The 21,867-nt window shown below is 43.9% G+C and overlaps 2 protein-coding genes across 2 annotated transcripts in view; both read right to left on the minus strand.

The window, feature by feature from the left end:
- Nucleotides 1-1,148: 1,148 nt before the first annotated feature.
- On the minus strand, nucleotides 1,149-8,795 carry shisa4 (shisa family member 4; the record flags this gene model as incomplete). The annotated part of the gene is made up of 5 exons (XM_083660792.1): nucleotides 1,149-1,189; nucleotides 1,860-2,054; nucleotides 2,391-2,530; nucleotides 6,600-6,777; nucleotides 8,711-8,795. 5 exons carry the CDS (start codon nucleotides 8,793-8,795, stop codon nucleotides 1,149-1,151), a joined length of 639 nt encoding a protein of 212 aa, XP_083516918.1.
- A 2,409-nt stretch (nucleotides 8,796-11,204) lies between these two features.
- Nucleotides 11,205-21,867, minus strand: part of ipo9 (importin 9) — a 31,623-nt gene continuing 20,960 nt past the window's right edge. Inside the window, exons 20-24 of the mRNA XM_083660674.1 lie at nucleotides 19,623-19,756; nucleotides 17,510-17,629; nucleotides 15,700-15,813; nucleotides 15,457-15,533; nucleotides 11,205-12,959 (exon numbers count right to left, since the gene is read on the minus strand). Of these exons, the coding sequence (XP_083516800.1) occupies nucleotides 12,849-12,959; nucleotides 15,457-15,533; nucleotides 15,700-15,813; nucleotides 17,510-17,629; nucleotides 19,623-19,756 (556 nt within the window). The 3' untranslated portion in view covers nucleotides 11,205-12,848. The remainder of the gene's footprint in view (nucleotides 12,960-15,456; nucleotides 15,534-15,699; nucleotides 15,814-17,509; nucleotides 17,630-19,622; nucleotides 19,757-21,867) is intronic.

A 21,867-nucleotide genomic window follows, 5' to 3' on the forward strand; every position in this document is an offset into this window, starting at 1 on the left:
AAGTAGTTAATCTCACACGGTTAATTGTTGTAAGGCGGGTCACGTTGTTTGAATCGAGCAGCATGACCTGCAAACTCCCTGCAAACCTGATATGTTACAAGAAATAAACATTGAACGTGGACTTCACTGATAAAAGACATTCTAGCTGACTCTATGGGGTTAGTCTAACCAACGGCTCATTTCTACTTGTTCGCAATCAGAAGAAGCAGGAGAGAAGGGATAACTCGGACTGGGAGGCATGCTAACGCTGTGATGCTACATGAGAATGCTAATATATGATACTGTACCACAAAGCTGTTTTTACCAGTCAGGTACGAAAAAACTACGTGAGACTGAGCTGCCAATGGCCGACTAAAGGCTTCCAATACAGGAGAGAAGAAAACAAATCTGAGCAAATTCGTCTTAAAAATAAGAGTAAAGTAAACCACTGCCTATGACCCAAACACCCTCTTATTTCCAGTCGCTCTGTTTTCCCCCCTTTACCCACGAACATATTCAGAAACAAACAAACATGGATACAAAGACATCGTGTATCGTACTCACATCTGATAGAGGGAGAAGGTGGGCCCATGACCCGAGATGACCTGGAATGTAGCCTGAGGCCGCTATCGATTCACTTCAATTTAACGAGGTTGAGGAAGTTATAAGCATAATTGGGACGCACGTCATCATTTTTCGCAGCCCCCTTCCCCAAGGTAGTGGCCTCTGTCGTTAGGCTCAACCCTGCTGTTGAGGCAAGTGTGTGTGTGTGTGTGTTTGTGTGTGTGTGTGTGTGTGTGTGTGAGAGCGGGGAGAGAGAGAGACACGACACCGTCCGAGTAGAACCTCCTCACTTTGGGGATTGTGTGACATTCCCTCCTCGAAAACCACCAGGAGGAAGCAGGTGTCAGGTTGCAGAAACAAACTCGACTCGGGCAAATGCTCCATAGAAGTGGGACAAAGTTATAAATAAACGAAATACCTTAAAGTGCCTCTGGTTATCTTTTAGAGGCAAACCGCTGCTCTCCAAGCTGTGTGTGTGTGTGTGTGTGTGTGTGTGTGTGTGTGTGTGTGTGCGTGCGTGCGCATGCGCACGGTTGCCTTCTTTTGATACAGTCATTTCTCTCTTGCGGTTACAGCATGTCCCACTGTGTGTGTCGACTAGCCCATCAATGGCCAGGATACTGTGGTGGAGAATAAGGGGGAGGGGCTGAAAAAGGAGAAGGTAAAAAGAGAATTTGAGAATCCTACATGTCTTTATATGATTATGATCATGATAAATACATTTTATTTACCCATTCGTGAGGCTAAGAAAGAAGCCTCGACTGGAGCAGCGGGCAAACATCTAATCATCTTATCCACCTTATTTTTGAATGCCCCACTGTACAAATAATTGTGGGTACAAGTTCCGGTTTAACGTGACTTATTGTTGAAGCTTGCCATTTCCTTTGTTATACTCTTTGGCTGCAGAGCCGAATTATAAACCGGAAACTGGAGGACGTTATAAAAGCTATAAATATAGTCATATATATAGTTATAAACAACTAACCAACGCTGGGGGTCCGTATGGAAACGGTGTTACTCGAAATGGTTAAAAGTTCAATCAATTTGGTCATTTAGTGGCGTTTTACTGCCATGTAACATAGCTAGCTAGCCGCTAACATTAGCCACAGTAGGCTGCGCACTGCGCTCTTAAAGGGATATTTATCGACGAGATTTTTGCCAAGCTGGACCCGATTAGTGATTTCCTCCGTTCGCCCAGACGGGTGTCAAGCTGTCAGCAACGAGGCTGGGAGGATCACACCGGAAGAAGAACGCATAGGCATCATGGCCGCTAGAAATAAGGTGGATAATCATCAATAACACCTTGCTAGTCTTACCCTGGCTGTATCCAGGATCTGCCATTGGGTACGCGGGATAGGGCCCGGGATGCATCATGGGATACTGCGGGGGCATGCCAGGGTACTGGGGCGCCATTGCGTAACCTGGGTGCAGATAGTCGGAGGGTCCCAGTGGTTTTCCGTACGCATCGTACATGGGCTCCACTGGGTAGCTGGCCATAGGGATCTGCTGGGCTACGGGTCAAAAACAAGCACACTGTTGTGAAGGAATACTCCATGAAGTGCCATTTGCTTCTGTAATAATAATAATAAGAACACGTTTTATTTGGATACGCCTTTCAGAACACCCAAGGTCATCGTACAGTGCATAAAAGAGACATAACATTCTAAAAGATCATACTCAGATACAGGCATGGCAAACACCAGCATCATTAAAATACGACGAGCGTAGATAAAAGAAAAAATACCCAGGTATGTGAACAAAACAAAAAACTTTTTTTTTTGGATTCAGCTAGTCTTTAAAGTTCTGTATGTGTGTGTGTGTGTGTCTGTGTGTGTTTGTAGTCTTACCATCATAAGGTGTCCTCCTGCCCCTCTGCTGCCTTCTCTGGTACAGGTAACAGCAGGAGCACATGAAGCAACACACCATAGTAGCAATGATAGCCACGAAGAGGAGAATGGAGGAGGCAATGCCCGCTATGGTGGTGGGGCTGCGAGAAACAGAGCCAAGGAGAGAGAGAGAGAGAGAATGAGAGAGAGAGAGGAGAGAGAGGGGGGGGGAGATGGCGGGTCAGACTTCAGTTAAACCCATAGACCAGGGGTGGTCAAACTTTTTTGGATGTGGGCCGCATACAGAAAAATATAAGGAGTCGCGGGCCAAACAATATTAAGCGTGGCAGTTTTCGCGGCAAAAAAATTGGACCAGAAAACCCTTGTGCCATCAAAGATTGAATTTCTACCTAAATAAATATATGACACATAGTTTATTGATGCGCTCACCTATTACAATGGGTATTTCTGTATGTTATCAAATTTTCTTTTCCTGTGCCAACAGGTTAAGACAGAGATAATTTAACATAACATTAGTATTAAACATTAATTCAGTATTTTTTTTTATTTTTTATAAATAGACCACGTCAGGGTGCCCAAGTATAACCCATTTTCAATGGTTTTAAATTAAAAAAACGAAATGGGGGGGAATCCGTTTTTTTGTTTTTGTTTTTCAGTTTCTTTTTCTTAATGTTTTTGTTTTTCAGTTTTTCCCCCCGTTTTCGTTTTCGTTTTCCGTTTTAAACTTTGAAACAGAAAAACGGAAAAACTTTTTTTTTTTCTTTTTTACTTTTTTTTTTTTCCTGGTCTAAAGTCAGTGTGACACATCACCCATTGGTTTTTGGACTCCCCCTTTTGAAGCCTAGTGTGGCCGGCGCCATCTTGGGGCTCTTACGCAGCTCGTGTGAGACAGCTCCGCCTGCTATTGGTCCGTGATCGGCAAGCTGCGCAGTCACTGGACAGGCGACCTGTCAATCATGCTAAAAACATAGTCTTTTCTATCATCGATTTCAGGGGTTTTCAAAGTCTGACACTGTGGGCGTGTCCCCCCAGACAGAGCTTGGAAAAAGGAGCCCCCCTCGCTCAATTCCTGCATGCCTGCGTGTGGGATCATGATTGTTATTTGATCCCATAGATAGACACCCGACAACTGAACCAAGATGGCCTTCATATTGCTGTTTGACACACTTCAGACTACACCAAAATTTTACTCTAAACGGGTACAGTCGTTATGAAAGGTGAAATTAGCTTTATAAAGCAAACCCGTGTTTTGAACCAGGCTGTAACGATGCTTAATCCTGTTATAAAGAAAGACGGGCATTTTAACATGGGGGGTGAATGGGGAACGACTCCCTTTTGGAGCCAGCCTCAAGTGGCCATTCAAGGAACTACAGCTTTCAGTATCGCTTGTGCGCGGCTTCCTCTGTAAAAGCCCGAGCTTGCCCGCGCCTACAGTAGTTAAACCTCAAAAGCGCTTCCTTTTTCATACTTTCATCATCATACCCGTGTATATTATTCCTACCACCAATCTTGTAAATTTGCGAGGCACTTTGCAACAGATTAAAGGAGACGAGATAGTGATGAACGGAGGAGCGGCTTTTGATTCTGACTCAGTGTTTACCACAGAGTGACACTGAAATCAGACCCCAAGTTAATGAGACACACAGCCTCTCTCTCTCTCTCTCAGATTCCATCACCTCACAGTCTCAGGAAAGCAGCAAAAGCCTTCCATTTCCTCTCAGCTTCTATTAGCCATGCGTGATTTCTAACCCCACATAGGATAAGCAATAACCACGCCCTGTGGCGCCGGGATTGGCCAGGAGCATTGAAGCTTGGGACTAAAGCACCTGGGGTTTTTCATCTTTTAAAATAAAGATGTTTAAAAAACTTTTGCTTGTTACATTTTCAGTAAATTCTCTGGGTAAGAATTGAGCTTGAAATTAACGATATGATACATTATATTATATGAGCTATGAACGTGAACACAACACCGTTTATATTATTGCATGTTTTTGTAGATTGTGTACATTGTGTAGAATTATTATGCTTATTATTATTACTATGCTAAGGAAGGTAGGTGACCATAATTCATTTCAATGTCCGCTCTCAATGTCCGCTCTCGAAATCGCTGTCCGTTCTCAAGAGCTATTCAGTTGGTTCATGAAATCGCTGGGCTGCGTGCCCTCCAGTGCTGCTCCTGGCCAATCCCGGCGCCACAGGGCGTGGTTATTGCTTATCCTATGTGGGGTTAGAAATCACGCATCAGCCATGCATCCGATCTCCCATCGGGACTTAAGAAGCTGCAGGTCGGCTGCTGCTCTGTGTCCCGACGTGATGGATGGCTTCCGGGCAGCAGCGCTGTGGACGAAGCCTCTCAGGTGCGAGGTTGCTTAGTCCAGCATTATCCCAACCCCTCACTGGGGACTTGGGTTTAATCTCCCCCACTAAACGCAGAGAACAGCTGATGGAGCAGAAGAGCTAATGAGAAGATGTTGCACTGCTGAGACCTCAGTGAAGTAAGTCAATTAGTCAAATGCAGCCAATGGGAATGGGCCAATGTACTAGAGTCTAGACTGCAGCCTTATATAATAGCTGCTGTCCTGCTGCTACATGATGCTGTTTGGCCAATGGTACTACAGAGTTCTTCACATGTGACAAAGTGGGCAGTGAGGAGATGTAGAGTTCAATTGTTTTCTATCTTTTTTTTCATTCATCCTAAGATTAGGGCAATTGATAGCATTCCGTTACATCACCACACGGCCATCTTGGTAGGAAAACAACAGGTGATTGTAATCAATTAACAGGTGATTACAATCACATGACACAAAACAGCCAATGAGCTCTGTGCATTTTAGCGCCATATTGGTAGGGAAATGCTTGTGACATCATGGGAATACTATCTATACAATGTCAGGTTTTATGTTGGCAAATGATATCCTCTGTTTTCCTTCACACTTTGTACATAAAAACAAACCCCTCCATAAATCAAAATGCCATGTAGTGATAATTACAAATAAAATGTGAATTTTAATTGATTTAATTAATCTGGGCTTTCTGTTCATGTATGTATGGGAACATAATACACTAAAATAAAGTACAGAAAGTAGGTCAATTAGGGTTATGGTCAATTCAAGTATTGTTATAGAATAGAAATTTCCATCCTGTATCATGAGTTGTTATTATCCAGTTGTTATTGCTGTATTGTGACGTCAGTTGTTATAGAATAGAAATGTACAGCCAAAAGGTAAACAGCTAACCACTTGAAGAAAACCACTTGTGATCAAAAGATGGAGCCAGGAGTCAGAAATCATCTTAAATGAAGTATTTAACACAGATCTTGGCCCAGAGATGCACTCTTGTATATTCATGAATGGATACACAGGCTTCCATCACAATGAACAGAAAGTCAAACATACTTATAGGCTAGGACACACATCAGATTTCAACCGCCTTGACACACATTTGAAGGCTAATCTGCAGACAACCTGGTGTTCTGGCTCTGTACAGGACAGAGCGACACGGCGTACAGGACAGAGCGACACGGTGACAGGGCACAGTGTGAAATAGAGAGGAGCTGCAAATGTGCATTACAGGCTATCTGAATATGACGTCTGTCTATGTATGTACAATAACTACAGTATGTGTAACTTCAATGAAAATGTGTATGAATTAACTAGTGATTGTCCAAATAATGTGGCTAATGAAGTGATTTAAATTTTCCCTATCAAGTATCTCATGTACGGTACTGAAGAAAGATAGCTTTCTTATAGGGAACATAGTGCCGCAGGCCGGGTGGCAATCACCTCAGAGTTCCTATATTCAGTGTATGACAGTTCCTCCATAAGAATTGTTTATGTTTTTCACATATTCAGTGTTGAATGTTCCAGTATTTTACAATATATTAGGCTAATTATATTCATTTGAGTGCAATAAAAGACTAAAAGAACATCCTTGCAACAAATAAAAATATATATTTAGTTGTACTTATGAGTACAAAGCCATAACTCAATTACCAGATGCAATCCAGCATCTTTGAGCCTTTGAAGTGCTCTTGTCTGTCAGGGCCTTTTTTTCACTTGATGAAAAACTAAGTGTTTTGAAAGGTCGGCATTCTGCGATTATGGCCTCAAATGTGAACAAAACCCGACTGTGGGTGTCGACGCCGCCGCGCTGAAACAAGATCGTGGTGAGTGAGTAACGCAATACGCTGCGGGCCGTCCCCCCACTGACCTGAACTGGAAGAGCATGCAGCGCTTCTGCTCCCTCTCCGTGATCATCTTGAAGGCGTCCAGGCAGCAGTAGCGCCGGTGGCAGTTCCCACAGCAGAACGTGATCAGAGGGCAGTCGAAGCCGTTGTGCCAGGTGCCGTTCTTGTCCACGTACCACAGGCAGTCCTCGTTGGCTCCCGCTGGCGAGACGAGACAAGCACAAAGTGTGGAGGAAACACGTGAAGGAGACATGAGAAGGGGAGAAGGGAACAAGGAGGCGGGAGGAGGGAGAGTGAAAGGAAGCAGCAGGCCGGGACTTTCAGTTCAATCTCAAAGATATTTCCATTCTTACAGTACTTTGCTTTGTTCCAACTCTAAACCTAACCTGACGCTGCCAGATGGTTTGTTTTCACATAACTCGGATGCGTCGTGTGATGGTGATCTCATGATCCCCGCCCAAATCCAGCTGCCTCGCAAGGTTAACCCCTAACCCATCTACTGGCTATTCCTTCTTTAAAACATACCCCCCCCCCCCCCTTAAAGACTCCGTTAACTAAAATGGGACAGCAGTCCATTTATGACTTCAAATGTTTTATTCCCATGCTAAAATAGTCCAATCAGCATTTGTGGACATCAACGACTCTCTCCAAAAGCAAGAAAGTAAGACACTTCTGAAATAGGGCTCAAACATTGTCTTGGTTCTCTGGTCTGTGACTTTAAGAAACAACTGTTCACAAAAACAGACTAAGAAAACAATTGACTTTCATGGGATTCACATATAGACGGTTTTCACAGAATTGTGTTGCTGGCTAGGCAACAGTTTTGGAACCTAGCTTATGTCCTGTCAGTTATAGTAGCAACAGGAAGTAAGCTGGGTGAAATTTACAATGTTTATGCTAAACCGTCAATATCTATTGACAGTCAAAAAAGCAGCGTGGATCAGTGTGTTTGTGCCACACTCCCGGGACACAGAATCCAAGGAACAGTTCATAAGTTATGACCTGCTTACGTCAGCCACCTGTGTGCCGGGTGCTAAAAGTGACACTGCCTTGTTCCACATCATGTGGACTTTCCTCTGGTGCCTGTGGGAACATTTGCATTTCTCTGACCATACGATGCACGTAATGATTTTTTAAACCTCAAGATGGTCTTCCCGATTGAATTGAAGATTTTGATGTTGTCTATTTTGAAACTCCATAATTAAGGGCCTTCTGCCATGCTTAGTCAGGACTTTGATTTTGTGTATGAAATGTCCTATAACAAATAAACTTGCCTAAACTTGCCTTGCCTTATACACACACTTGGCTCTTGATCCTGCTGATCCTACTTGGATTCTGACCATTGAGTGCTCATATTGTGGATATTGATTTTGCACTTCGCTACTATGAGCTTATTAAAAATGCATTATTGCTTATGTACCCCCGCTGTGCTTAGCCTATCTTAATATTGAGCGGATTAAAAATATAGTTGGCTATTATTGCTGTTTTTCACTGCTGTGTGAAGCCTGTCTTGATCTACTGCAAATAAAGAAGAGAAGAAAACATGGCTTCAAAGCTAATTACTGTACCAATAAGTAGCCTACCACGAATGTAATTATCTCCAAGTGTAGGCTAATATTATTTTTTTTAATGTTGAATTATGTTTATGATAGGCCTATATGATTAAATGAGCTCACGACTCATAATGTAAAGCTTACAAGATTGTATTTAAAGCTAAATTAAAGTTTATACCACTCAATTGTAAAGGGAAGACATTAAGACAGAATTTCCACAATCATTCTTGTGGTGGGGGGACTTTTTTTCGCTAGAGGCTTATACACATTTGCACTGCATCATCATTTTTACTGGACACAATTTAACCAGTTCGGGTACAGTTAACAGGCCTACAATAAATGAAGTAAACAGGCAGAAAGCAGCATGACATCATGGACGTGCCAATTGCAATTGTTGCCTGCTGCAGCAGCCCTGCCGGACAAAGCACGGGCGGGCATGTGATGCTCCAGGGTTTATAGCCTAGAAATAAATAAATAAATAAATGTCCTGCAGAGATGCAGGCATGTTTGCAGGGATCAGATCAGGCGCATGGTGGTGCGGCCTGGATGGAGATGAGCCCGATGATGAGCCATAATCTTACCCAGAGAAGTGCAGAGGACGACGGTGAGCGCAGCCAGAGTCAACGCGACAAGGGACATGTTGCCCGGTGGAAAGAACATCCCCATCCTCCTCAATTAACACCGATCAAACACAATTTAAAAGCGCGGGCGTGGAATTAAATTTCGGCTGTTTTACATCGGTATAAAAAAAAAAACAATAACAAATCTTGCTAACAGCTCCTTTTAATCATGGTCCTAGCTCAGGGACTGCACCAGGCGGGAGGGGGTTGGTTGGCGATCGGTAATTTATCCGTCGAAATGACACATCGCGGCGGCTGTGACGCCGTTCACCCCGGGATGGGAGGATGCTGCCTTCACATGGTCGTGTGAAACGTCGGAATTATTAGGATGAGCACACACATGGACGATTCTAGACTATTTAATAGTGCAAATCTATTCTCATCTTTTTTATTCCCCCATGTCTGCACATTGTGGTAGCCTACTTAAACAGCCATGGAATTGTAGGAATTTGGGGTGGCTACAAAGCTGAGACTCTTGTGAATCAAGTGTCCAAATGCATTAATGCGTGATGAATAATTAACTCATTCACTGCCAATATCTGACTGGCATTTTTGGCACAGGCCAAGTATTTCCATAATGTTTGGTCATCTTTCAAGACCCACAGTAAATTCTGTACTAGGACTACAGTGATGTCCAATACCTCGAAATGAAGATCTAAGTCTCTACTTTCACCCCCAAAAAGAAAGTTAGCTTTTAGCATGTTCTGTACTCTACTTATAACCCTTTTTATACACCCCATGTTCATCAAAAAAGCCTGTCTGGGAAGAGAAAAGGGAGAAAAAAGCATTTTTGTAAAAGGGCACAATCTCAGGCATAACTCACTCTCAATTCTTTTATTTTGAACTGTATTGACATCAGACATGTAAATATTATTCGTTAGGACACAAATGACAACAAAAAAAATATATATATATATATATATATACACACATGAAGTGCTTTTTTTTTACATTCAACAATACAGTTTACTCGGTGTGAGTGTGCAGACAGACAGACAGACAGACAGACAGACAGACAGACACACCGACAGACAGACAGACAGACAGACAGACAGACAGACAGACAGACAGACACACACACACACACACACACACACACACACACACACACACACACACACACACACACACACACACACACACACACACACACACACACACACACACGATTTCTAACCCAACATAGGATAAGCAATAACCACGCCCTGTGGCGCTGGGATTGGCCAGGAGCAACACTGGAGGGCACGCAGCCCAGCGATTTCATAACTGAAGAGCTCTTGAGAAGGACAGCGGGCTGCTGTGAGTGCCTTCTGCCCGCTGCTGCCTAGCTGTTCCTGTGTTTATTTTTGATTTGTTCTGGTACACCCGTCTCCCTATCAACTCTGCTATTTGATCGTTCCCGTTTTCCCCTCGGCTATTCAACACGTCCTCACCGCCCTCGCAAACTGATCGATCATTTCCTCATTCCTCCGATGATCAAACACATCTCTTGATTACTTTCTCCCGTTTTCTCCTGGCTGGCACAGAGGAAGGCGACTCCAGCTCGTGCCGAGGGCGTTTCAATTGCGTTTCTCCTGTCTGCACAAGGAAGCGTTACCCGTTCTCTGCTTTTCCTCTTGCTAGATTTCAAAACAACAGCTGCTGTATGTGTTTGATCGCGTGCTGTCGGCTACCCTTTGAAGGCAGGGACCTGTGTCTGTGTGACAGGCTGGGCAAGTGTTTGCTGCAGGCGCTGCACCAATAAAAACAAAAACACGTCAAACACGTCCTTGGCGGGGAAGGCCATTGCTGATAACACGTCAAAGACGTCATTGGCGGTGAATGAGTTAATTAACTTGCTCATACTGTATAAAATGACGTGTTGTGAGCTTTAGGATAATCACAGCCTCATGAAACTAAATCTATACACACTGACTAGTGGTTCTCAGGGGTCTTTTTGAGGGGGTTCCAGTAAAATGGGTAATACTTTATTTTAACTAGAATTCCAAACACAAGTAACACAATGACAGAATGCATGACTATTTTGGTCATGGGTTTCATACACTTTCTGTTAATAAAACATCTAAAAGTGTGACACAAATTCTGTCCCACTCTCCTGGCCCCGTCTTGCAGGAGCCTGGGTCGGGACCGTTGGGTGCACCTGTGCGCAGTGCACTCATTGGGCTAAAGACCTGCAGAGCATTCAGGCCTCCTCACCGATGCACCTTTTGTTCTGTTGTTTGTTTAATGTACTTTGTGTTGTCTCGTTATATTTTCCATCAGTTTTAGTTAATACATTGTTTAAACTTTTATTTTGGTGTATGACTCCCCTTCCCCCCAAGGAGGTAACAAATGAGGGAGTCATACACCAAAGTAAAAGTTAAAACAATAATTTATTAAAAACTAAGGGAAAATAACTAAACACAAACCACATTAAACAAATGAACAGAACAAAATATGCATCGGTGGAGAGAGACTGAATGGTCCGGTCTTGAGTGCACCGGGACCAGGTGCACCCAATAAGCTATAACAATTACGAGGAGCACTTGAATGCAGCATGAGACCCGATGCGGGTCAGAGCGCCTCCCTGCCTGCTCGGTGGATGGAGGAACATGTTGCATAGTCGGGATTTGAACTGCACTTGATAGAGAATATCTCATCATGTTGCACTTTCCACAATGGAAATTCACTGAGAAGCCATGACCAGTGCCGTAATGCTAAATAAAAAATAGGTAAATAATGATCAATAAACAGGTAGGCTACATACATAAAACTTCCTCCAGTTGGTGATTTTCATAAGACAAATCATAAAAACAAAGAACTTATAGACCCTGTCGTCATAAAGCAAGATGAAATGTACTTTTTTTTGTAAGATATAACCATCAATGACCACTGAGAGAAAATTTACATCACATTAATGTAACTTTTCTCTATCAACCACTATCTTCACACTGCTATTATCTGCCCACTTCACCAAAATGCTCTTAATATTTGACAATTGATATTGTACTTCAAGGCTACATCACCTGGGCACAATTAGACTGAGATTATAAATAATCAAACCAACCTTTTCGATAACTCAAGCCACATTTGTATTAATTGAATTATTCAAAATGTCTTCCACTTCTTTGTGTCTCATTTGTCAGTCCATCGCAAAGATGCACTGCAGGCCAAAGACAGACAGGACACGTGCACAAACCCAAGCGTTGTATAGGCTAACGATGAACGAATTCACATTGTGTGGAACAGTTGCTCATCTTGTGCCTACCTGGGAGCGATCGAGAGAATGCAAGCTGAAAACTTTTGTCCTTTCAGGACTTTTATTTAGAAATTTTCCATCCCAAATTTCAAATGGGTACAAGGAAATGACAAGGCTGTGAATCACCATGGCAACAGTGTGACTTCCATAATACCCACTGTACCCCCAGACAAGACAGCTGTACCCCCAGACAAGACAGCTGGTCTAAGAGCTTTCATTTCATTTCCTGTCAGAAGCAGCCAACTCTTTCTGAAAATAAGGCCGCCAATGTTTCTCTCCTTCTCAAAAGATCAGGAGATCATGACTGTCCTTCTTCCACCAATGTAAAGTCTCTTGGAAAGTGTTTTTTTCTACTCCATATGATTCACTTCACTGTTTTATACAGAAACACAAAAATAATGGGTTGAGTTACAAATAGGACATGGCAAAAATAGTCCGTTCATAATTATATTGTGGTTCACCTGTCCCATTGTGAAGCCTCAACCCCTCTATTCAATCCTCTAGTCCAGTCTCGAAGTCCTTCCCAAACGCCAGAGGGTGAAACGATGGAGGCCGCCCCGCACGAACAGACCTCCGCACCTTCTGTAGGAACGGCGGTGTCACACGTCTCTCCTCTCATCTCTACATCCTCCTGCCTTTTAACGTCTGGAGTCCTTCACCTCGTCCCATCACGAGTATGGAGAAACAGGGGAGCTACGGATAAGTGCATGTCTGTCTCCTCTCCTCCCCTGCCAAGCCCATCATCCCATACTTCAGCGGAGTAAATTCATTTATGAGAGCGTAAGTGATGGGGCAACAGAAGAGCTGTTTTGGGGGCCGGTTGATGGGAGAGGGGTGGCAGAGAGCGGTGAGGGGGCGGGGCTAGAGGCCTATAGACTGCAGGGCTCGTCTCTCGCCGTCGTTGAGGTGGCCTGAGAACATGCTGTAACACGGCTGCTGGGCAAACTGCGTCAGGAAGTCTGTCAGGTAAGCCTGGAGGAAAGACAAACAACACAAGACAGGTTCATTATAATAATAGCAGTGTAAAAAATAACATACTAGATTGTTCCGTGTACGGAAATGCATTCAGAGCACAGGATCAGTTACAGGTGTGCCTGGAACTGCGAGATATTCAGGTCCAGATTGACTAAGATTGTATTGTGATGGCAACTTGATTATTTTTGCTCTCCAGTTCTGGCTTGCTCTCTAAGGCAGTGGTTCTCAAATGGGGGTCCGGGGACCCCCAGGGGTCCGTGGCACTTTGCCAGGGGGTCCGCGAAAGGTTTTCAGGAAAATAAAAATAAAACTTTTTGTGTGCAAAAGCTTCATACAGTAGTTCAACAAAAATATTTTATGTTTTAAATCTAAAATGGTTCATGGATTACATTCTAATCTAACAAAACTATAAATTTAAAAGTCAAGCACGTTACCGTGGAAACAATTAAGCTTAGCCCAAAATCACAAATCAGAATGACAGGGTCCCCGGTATATTTTCTATCTTGTAAGGGGTCCTTGGCTGAAACATATTTGAGAATCTCTGCTCTAAGGTATTCATCCAACGCAAGTTGGGGTGCAAACAAGCCCTCAAAAAGGGTGATGCATGATGCATGGCCAACTGCTTCGTCTTTAAATTTAATCCACCAAAGCTGGCACCCTTTCACCCTACAGCCACTTTATAATTGGGGCGTCTTCTCATCTGATTTAAGATTCTAGGACAGAAAACACGCTCCCTCACTTCCCTGACTTGCTGCCCATGACAGCAGCCATTCTGAAGGGGGCGAATCTCTTCACACAAAGTGGTCATGCCTCCTTTAAAGACATCTGTGCCCGGGAAATTTGGTTTGGTACATAGTCAGAAACGTTTGGGAACCCCTGCTTTACTATATTGGTCACAATCTCAAGTGACATGGCCTCGCCGACAAATCATTATGAGGGCAAAATAATACGATTTTTTTTATCCCATTTTATCCCCCATTAGTGCTAATTTAATTTATTTATCCTGATTGCTGCTCCACCCTCTGCCGATCTGGGGAGAGCCGAAACTGGCTCCATGCTTCCTCCGAGACATGGGCAGTTAGCCAGCCGCTTCTTTTCACCTGACAGAGGAAGCTTCACCTGTAGGACATAGCACGTGGGCGGTTCACGCTATCCCAACCGGTTCCCCTCCCTCCGAACAGGCGCCCTTAACGACCAGAGGAGGAACCACATTAGCAACCAGGATATTGCATGTTTTTGGTGAAGGGGGTTCCTATATGAAGGAAACCCCCGGGAGGCACGGGGAGAACATGCAAACTCCACACAGAAAGGCCCTTTTGACGACCCCACCCGGGCGGTGGGCACTCGAGGACATGCGGACGCCGGGCGCGCATTCCTTCAGCGTTCACAGCGTCCCAGGTGGGAATCGAACCCAGGACCTTCGAGCTGTGAGGCGACAGCGCTTACCACTGCACCACCGTACCCCCAATATAATAATAATAAGATTTATATCATCATTATCATAAGAGATCAAAAGTCCCGGCAGCATTAGTGACGCTTTCCACTCGCAGCTGGTGAATAGCATGGCATCCTGATTAGGTCATTCTGGTGATACAGCACAGAAGCACACACTCCTCCCTGCACAGTGAGACCGTCTGGTAGGGGTGCTCCAAAAAATCGATTCTGAAAGGATCGCGATTCTTAATGCCACGATTCCTGGATCGATTCCAAACTCCCAAGAATCGATTCTTCTTCGTATTGTAAAAAAAAAAAAAAAAGTTTTACAGTGCACCTGAACGCAACATGCAAGATACCGGCTGAATAAGTGTCCAAATGTTCATGTCATTTGTGTACTGTCCTGCCACGGTGCCACCACCTCTTGCACTTAAGAACTCTGGTTAATGTATTCCCCCCAAAATCTATAAATCCTTCTCAAAGTCTACAGATCCCCCCCAGCCTATAAATCCATCTTATCTGAAGAACATAAGGGGGGAATTCCCCCCTAGTTTGCAAAATGAATTTAGGCCCTGACTGTAATACTTCAGAAGTTGAATTTGAAGTTCAGCATTAATACATTTGTCATTTTTTGTCTTAGATTTACCTTTGTGTGTTATTGCAATATAAAACTACATAATTGAGAATCGATTCTAGATTCTGGAATCGAGAATCGTTGGAATCGAGAATCGATTCTGGAATCGGATCGTGACCCCAGGAATCGGAATCGGATCGGATTGTGGCTTAGCCGGATCGGAGCACCCCTACCGTCTGGTGATACAGCACATTAGCACACACTCCTCCCTGCACACACACACACACAGAGAAGCACACACTCCTCCCTGCACAGTGAGACCGTCTGGGCAGATGCTTACCAACACAGAGGCTTGAATACGGATCCTGCAGTTCAGAGTCTCCCTAGTCATTATCCCACCCTGCTGTCCCGCTAATATCCTATATTAGGAATGACAATACTAATGGGAATAACAGACATGGAACCAAAAGTTGAGAGATGGCCTACCTGAAGATCAATCTGATATATGGGGTCTTTCAAGGCATCTGGATCGTCTTCGTCATCATCCTCATAGAAATCGTCATCTTTAAAACCGGGGGGGGGGAGAGAGATTAGCTCAATTTAATTTGGGATTTTGAAACCAAGTTCTGCTGTGATAGCATGGGTAAGACACATTTATTTTGGGGAACAAGAGGAAATGAAGCCAAATAAAAGAAGGAAGTAGTTGTGGCTCTGGTGAAATAGTGGTACCGTATTTGTTGGAGGCGATGAGATCAGAGAGCAGCTGCCCTGCTAGCCCTTCGTCTTCCTCCTCCTCCTCCTCCCCCTCTTCCTCATCCTGCTCCTCCCACATGCCGCTGGAATCTGCAGCAAACACAACAGCTGCCGATTGGAACATTTGCCGTCCTCTTCTTAAATTCACCACCTTTGATCACAAATGTTCTAGTTTCTAAACATGATTAAAAACTAAGCAAGACTTTTCTGGAGACCATATGGATCCTAAGCCAAGACAAGAACAGCAATTCAGCTACAGTGAGTGGCAGGGTGGTGACGCACTGGTCCGGTTTTTGAGAAGTGTAGATGGGCGACACTCGTAGCATCAGGCAACAAAGAGGAAAAAGTCACAAATCTATTCAAATACTTTCTGACAACAAGACGTCCTTCTGTGACTAAAGCAACAATACTGAGACAATTCCTTGGACGTTGCTGCGCATCCAAGTTCCCCCAAGAATGCCGTGTCTCGCTGTGTTTACAGCGATGGCACTTCTTATCAAAGACTTCAATGCTTAAACCAGTCCACAAAATGTTGATGCTGTTGACTGATGACCTAGAAGCAAGGGTGAATACTCTATATACAACAGTATATCTATATTTAGAACACGGCTCTCTTGAATACTCGATTCTGATTGGTCAATCAACAAGATTCACCGGTCATTATTTCTCGACAACCGACCGCTGCTCTGCCACACCTGGATTAATCAGTTAATAAGAGCCTTTTGTCAGCAAGACACTACTAATTAGGCCAACCAGTTGCAGCTGTGGTGTCTTGTGTGCCAATTACGAATGAAACCGCTTTGTCGTTGAAAACGCTATTAAAAAATCTATTTGAATAATTATTTTTGTCAGATTATTGAATGATTTAGTTGTAGGCCGTGTTCTAAGCGGGATAATGTATAGTGAGCCGGTGATTACTGGGAAATAATGACCTTCAGGTGATGATTGAGCCCTCCGCTGCGCGTCGGGCTCAATCATCACCTGTCGGTCATTATTTCCAGTAATCACCGGCTCACAATACATTATCCCTTACTTAACCACCTTTCCTCCCAAATGACACATCACAGAAAGTATCATTTCCACAGCACAGCTAACCTGGTAGTAGGGATGAAACCATAACCTGTTTAATGATAAACAATGATCAAATTCCCTTACGGTGACCATACTGTACTTTTTAAATTTTTCATTATCATTACAACCGTATTACCGTGATTAGAGTGCTTTAAAAACACAGTAAATACTGTCCAACATGAACCAAAGTTGGCAACAGTCTCCCACACACAGGCACGCAGCCTTGATGAAATTATTTCAGTGAGTGTATCAGTACTTTTTGGGTCTGAGTTTTCAATATAAGAACACTGAATACTGATAACCCTGGTCATTTTGGTCACTATAATCGTGATATGAAATTTTCATATCGTTTCATCTCTCCTTGGTATTGATGCTATTGATCTCTTGGCCTATTATTAGCATTCTAAAGTTACTAATTATCACCATTTTGCAATCAATTGTGGAGCCAATATCTGAAAGCAAATACGGCTAAATATCAAGAAATGCTAGCAAACTGCAAAATAGAAGTTTAGATTGGGCTTTTTCTTTCACTTTCCCCCAGTTTGTTTTAATTCTAGCTGGAAGTGGACAGGGAAGCCTAGCAGAAAGGTCACAAGTTTGATCCCCTGAGCCAGGCCTTGTGTACTGACAAAGTGAACCACCGCCAGGCCCCTCAAGTGTACGGCCCATCTGCTGAATAACTTACAGGTAAGTGTACACTAACTTAATTATTTACCCTGGCTCCAGTCTGCTGCGTTGGCCCTGCTGGCGTTGGCCTCCACCACAGACGACAGCTCATTAACAATCAGCTTGAAGATCTTCACCAGCAAAGGAATGTTGGTCCACCTCTCTGGATCTGTGGGGACCAATTAACAGTAAAGAGCAAGAAAACACCAGCGAGTTGAACAACATTAACGAGATAAAGGGGCTAGGGGTGTTAACCAATTAACCGACATTAATCATTTTCACCGATTAATACTATCAGTTGATGAATTTCAAAAAAGGTTTGTTACATGGTAAAAGAAAAATAAGCTATACAATTTCTTAAATACACCTCATGCAGGCGACGTGCTGTATTGCGTGTCTTCACTTTTAACTGTGTCATCCTCTTCAAAGAAGTCTCTGCACTGGTGAGCGTTGAGCAGCAGCGCTAATTGACGATTGACAAGTATCTAGTTACTCTTTAGTGTTACAACACATGTCAGTTGGAGGGAAATTGTGGAATTTTATATTTTTTACCGTTTTCACAACGGGAGATAGACTGTCTGCACGAGTACAGAGATCGCCAAATGACAGACATGATATGCATTATACATATGGACGCACACATGGTTGGATGCATTACAGAGCGATTTAGATCCATTTGTACGCATTGATTAACTAGATATATTGTGCCCGGCCGTGTCGATATTGTGGTGCGGCCCCCCTTAATATATTGGAAACAATGGCACGGTAATCTACTGGTTTATTTCAGGTTATTATATTATTATATTATATATTATAAGGTTGTTTTCAGATGAGGGGCGACATCTCAGCTGCCTAGTCGCTTGGACGTGCGAGGTCAGACTGCTCTCCTTGCATATATATAGCATATATACACGGTCAGTGCGCCTGCAGCCTGGTGACAGATAGTCAATACATGCGCTGAAACACATGCTCCGCACCGCACGGGGAAACTTGAAATAGTGTTGCGCCAACTTGGCCAGCCAGGAGAATGCATTAGGCTACGAATAGTCCGTTTTAATCTTGTCAGTTAACGGTTAATGATCAGCAGTAATCCACGTACGACAAAGAACCATGCAAGATACTGTTGACAGGAGTACAAAAAGGTATTGTGCCTAATATGAGTATTGTGTATATTCATGGTCATACTAACATATCCACATTCACCCTCCTCACAACTCTGAGTGTCAAATGTCACCATGTAGGTCTATAGAGACACTGCAAGAAATAGGCCACGCCCATCACGGGGGAAATCGGTCCGTTCACTCCCATTCACCAGCGTCATTTTCCTTGAATTAAACATAGCTAAAAGCTGTTGTGTGGTGGGCTGCGCACACAACAAATGTAAAAAATCGCAAATTAAAGTTTTTTTGTACTCCCGAGCAAAACAAGGAAGCCATTGAGAATTGGTGAGAAGAAAATGTGGATTTAGTGGTGCGTTCCTTTATCGCAAAATAACTGGGATGTGGAGGCTAAATGACATCACATCCGTTTTGTTAGCGTTCCATTTGCAGAAAACTTGAGCTGGGAAGTTCACTGTTCATTGGTCAGATCCAGTCGCTAGCCAGGCTAGCCATTGTTAGCAATAACAATTGACAACATGGCATTTTGCGGGATTTTGCGCATACAAACACTGCAGCCTCATGTCCACACAGATAGATGTTAGGCAGTGCTGTGTGTACAGCTGATTTAATGAGACACAAACAAAACAGAAGTGCTAAACAACATTACTACGATTACTACTACTGTTGTTGCGCGGCGCAGCCATCTTGGATTTTTGAGGTTGGGGCTGCTGAGACTCCTACGAGTTTGGAATGGGAAATACCAGCTCTGATGATGTCACCGCCCAACTCATGACCTTTGAAGTCGTAAGATTACCAGTCCCCAGTTATAAAGGAATGCACGATTACTGTCAAGGAAGTAAGTTGGAGTGTTCATCTTCTGTATATACGATCTTTGTGTGGAACACGCAACCATGCATGTGACATAGCAGAACGCCAGGATTGGAGGCGGGGTTTCTGTTTTCCCCCGTCTTGGGGCGTGGCTTCTGAATGATGACGCGTTACGCAGTGTCTCTATGCAGTCAAGTTAAGTAACGATGAAGCGAAGGCTCTTTAGCGTCTTACTCTTGGCAGATTTGGAGCGCGTGCGGATGCCCTCCTCAGGGCTGAAGATCTCCTCTCCCTTCACCACGATGTCCTGCAGACGCTTGTCGTTGGTGTTGAGGCCGTGCTGCAGCAGCTTACAGAGAGCCACCGTGCTGCAGGGAGAGACCAGCGTGACAAACACAGAAAGACAAGTGTGAGATACAGAGAGCCACCGTGCTGCAGGGAGAGACCAGCGTGACAAACACAGAAAGACAAGTGTGAGATACAGAGAGCCACCGTGCTGCAGGGAGAGACCAGCGTGACAAACACAGAAAGACAAGTGTGAGATACAGAGAGCCACCGTGCTGCAGGGAGAGACCAGCGTGACAAACACAGAAAGACAAGTGTGAGATACAGAGAGCCACCGTGCTGCAGGGAGAGACCAGCGTGACAAACACAGAAAGACAAGTGTGAGATACAGAGAGCCACCGTGCTGCAGGGAGAGACCAGCGTGACAAACACAGAAAGACAAGTGTGAGATACAGAGAGCCACCGTGCTGCAGGGAGAGACCAGCGTGACAAACACAGAAAGACAAGTGTGAGATACAGAGAGCCACCGTGCTGCAGGGAGAGACCAGCGTGACAAACACAGAAAGACAAGTGTGAGATACAGAGAGCCACCGTGCTGCAGGGAGAGACCAGCGTGACAAACACAGAAAGACAAGTGTGAGATACAGAGAGCCACCGTGCTGCAGGGAGAGACCAGCGTGACAAACACAGAAAGACAAGTGTGAGATACAGAGAGCCACCGTGCTGCAGGGAGAGACCAGCGTGACAAACACAGAAAGACAAGTGTGAGATACAGAGAGCCACCGTGCTGCAGGGAGAGACCAGCGTGACAAACACAGAAAGACAAGTGTGAGATACAGAGAGCCACCGTGCTGCAGGGAGAGACCAGCGTGACAAACACAGAAAGACAAGTGTGAGATACAGAGAGCCACCGTGCTGCAGGGAGAGACCAGCGTGACAAACACAGAAAGACAAGTGTGAGATACAGAGAGCCACCGTGCTGCAGGGAGAGACCAGCGTGACAAACACAGAAAGACAAGTGTGAGATACAGAGAGCCACCGTGCTGCAGGGAGAGACCAGCGTGACAAACACAGAAAGACAAGTGTGAGAGGAGCAGAATTAAAGTCACATCTTGAGGAGAGAGTCAGGGATAGACTTGGTTGCCAGACTTGCTCATCCCCCGGCCACAGCACAAGTCGCTATGGACATGCTCATTTTGGTTAGCCACAGCTTCTGTTTTGCTTAATGTAGGGCCATATGAAATCTGTTTTATTTTTTCCCCAAGTAAATTTTTTCCATTTAAATTTAAATTTAGGGGTTAGGGTTTAGGGGCTTTTTTGATGACTTGGCTCTGTTAGACAGCCTGAAAACCAATTTGTGAGGTGGTTAGACTTACACACACACACACTACCCCACTCTCCCTTTGTCAATGCAAGATGCTCACATGCACCCACACACACAACAAGTCTCTTTCTCAGTCTGTCTCTCTCGTTGGATCCGTGCACCTTAGCGCACATTAGGGGTGTCAAAAATAATCGATTATAAGATGCATCGCGATGCGGACGTGCACGATTCTGCATCGATTCACAAATATCAAAAATCGATTATTAAAAAAAAAAAAAAAAAAAAAAAAAAAATTTTATCAAATAAAATAGAATGTAAGTACATGCAGTTGTTTATTTTAACTATGGATCATAATACAATGCAATTCCAAATGCACTTTTATTTTAAAAGTAGCCACACAGTGAGAAAAAAGAAAGTGAGAAAAAATAAATCATGTATTGCGGAAAAAGTGATGCATCGATTTAAGATGCATCGCGATGCATCGTTTAATCGAATCGAATCGAATCGTTGACAGATGAATCGTAATCGAATCGAATCGTGAGGCCAGTGAAGATTCACAGCCCTAGCGCACATACAGGTGTGACTGCATTAGGGGATATTTTTTTCTCCATGCCAAGACGACTGAATTCCCGAAAATAACTAGGAGTCTGAGTTATAACTTTACTCTGAATGCAGCTATGTGTGTGACTAGAGGGGTGGAGGAGAAGTACCAAGCAGATACCAGGCAGGCAGAGACTGGATACCACTGTTAGCAAAGTAAGAATGAAACCATTTAATAATTTAGATAAATGCAAAAATGTGTGGCATTTAGATGCGGCAATTCTATGATACCAACTATTGAAATAAGAAAAGTTTTAGTGTTGCTCTGTG

Source organism: Poromitra crassiceps (assembly GCF_964638095.1).
Source record: "Poromitra crassiceps genome assembly, chromosome: 25".
Taxonomy (NCBI): domain Eukaryota; kingdom Metazoa; phylum Chordata; class Actinopteri; order Beryciformes; family Melamphaidae; genus Poromitra; species Poromitra crassiceps.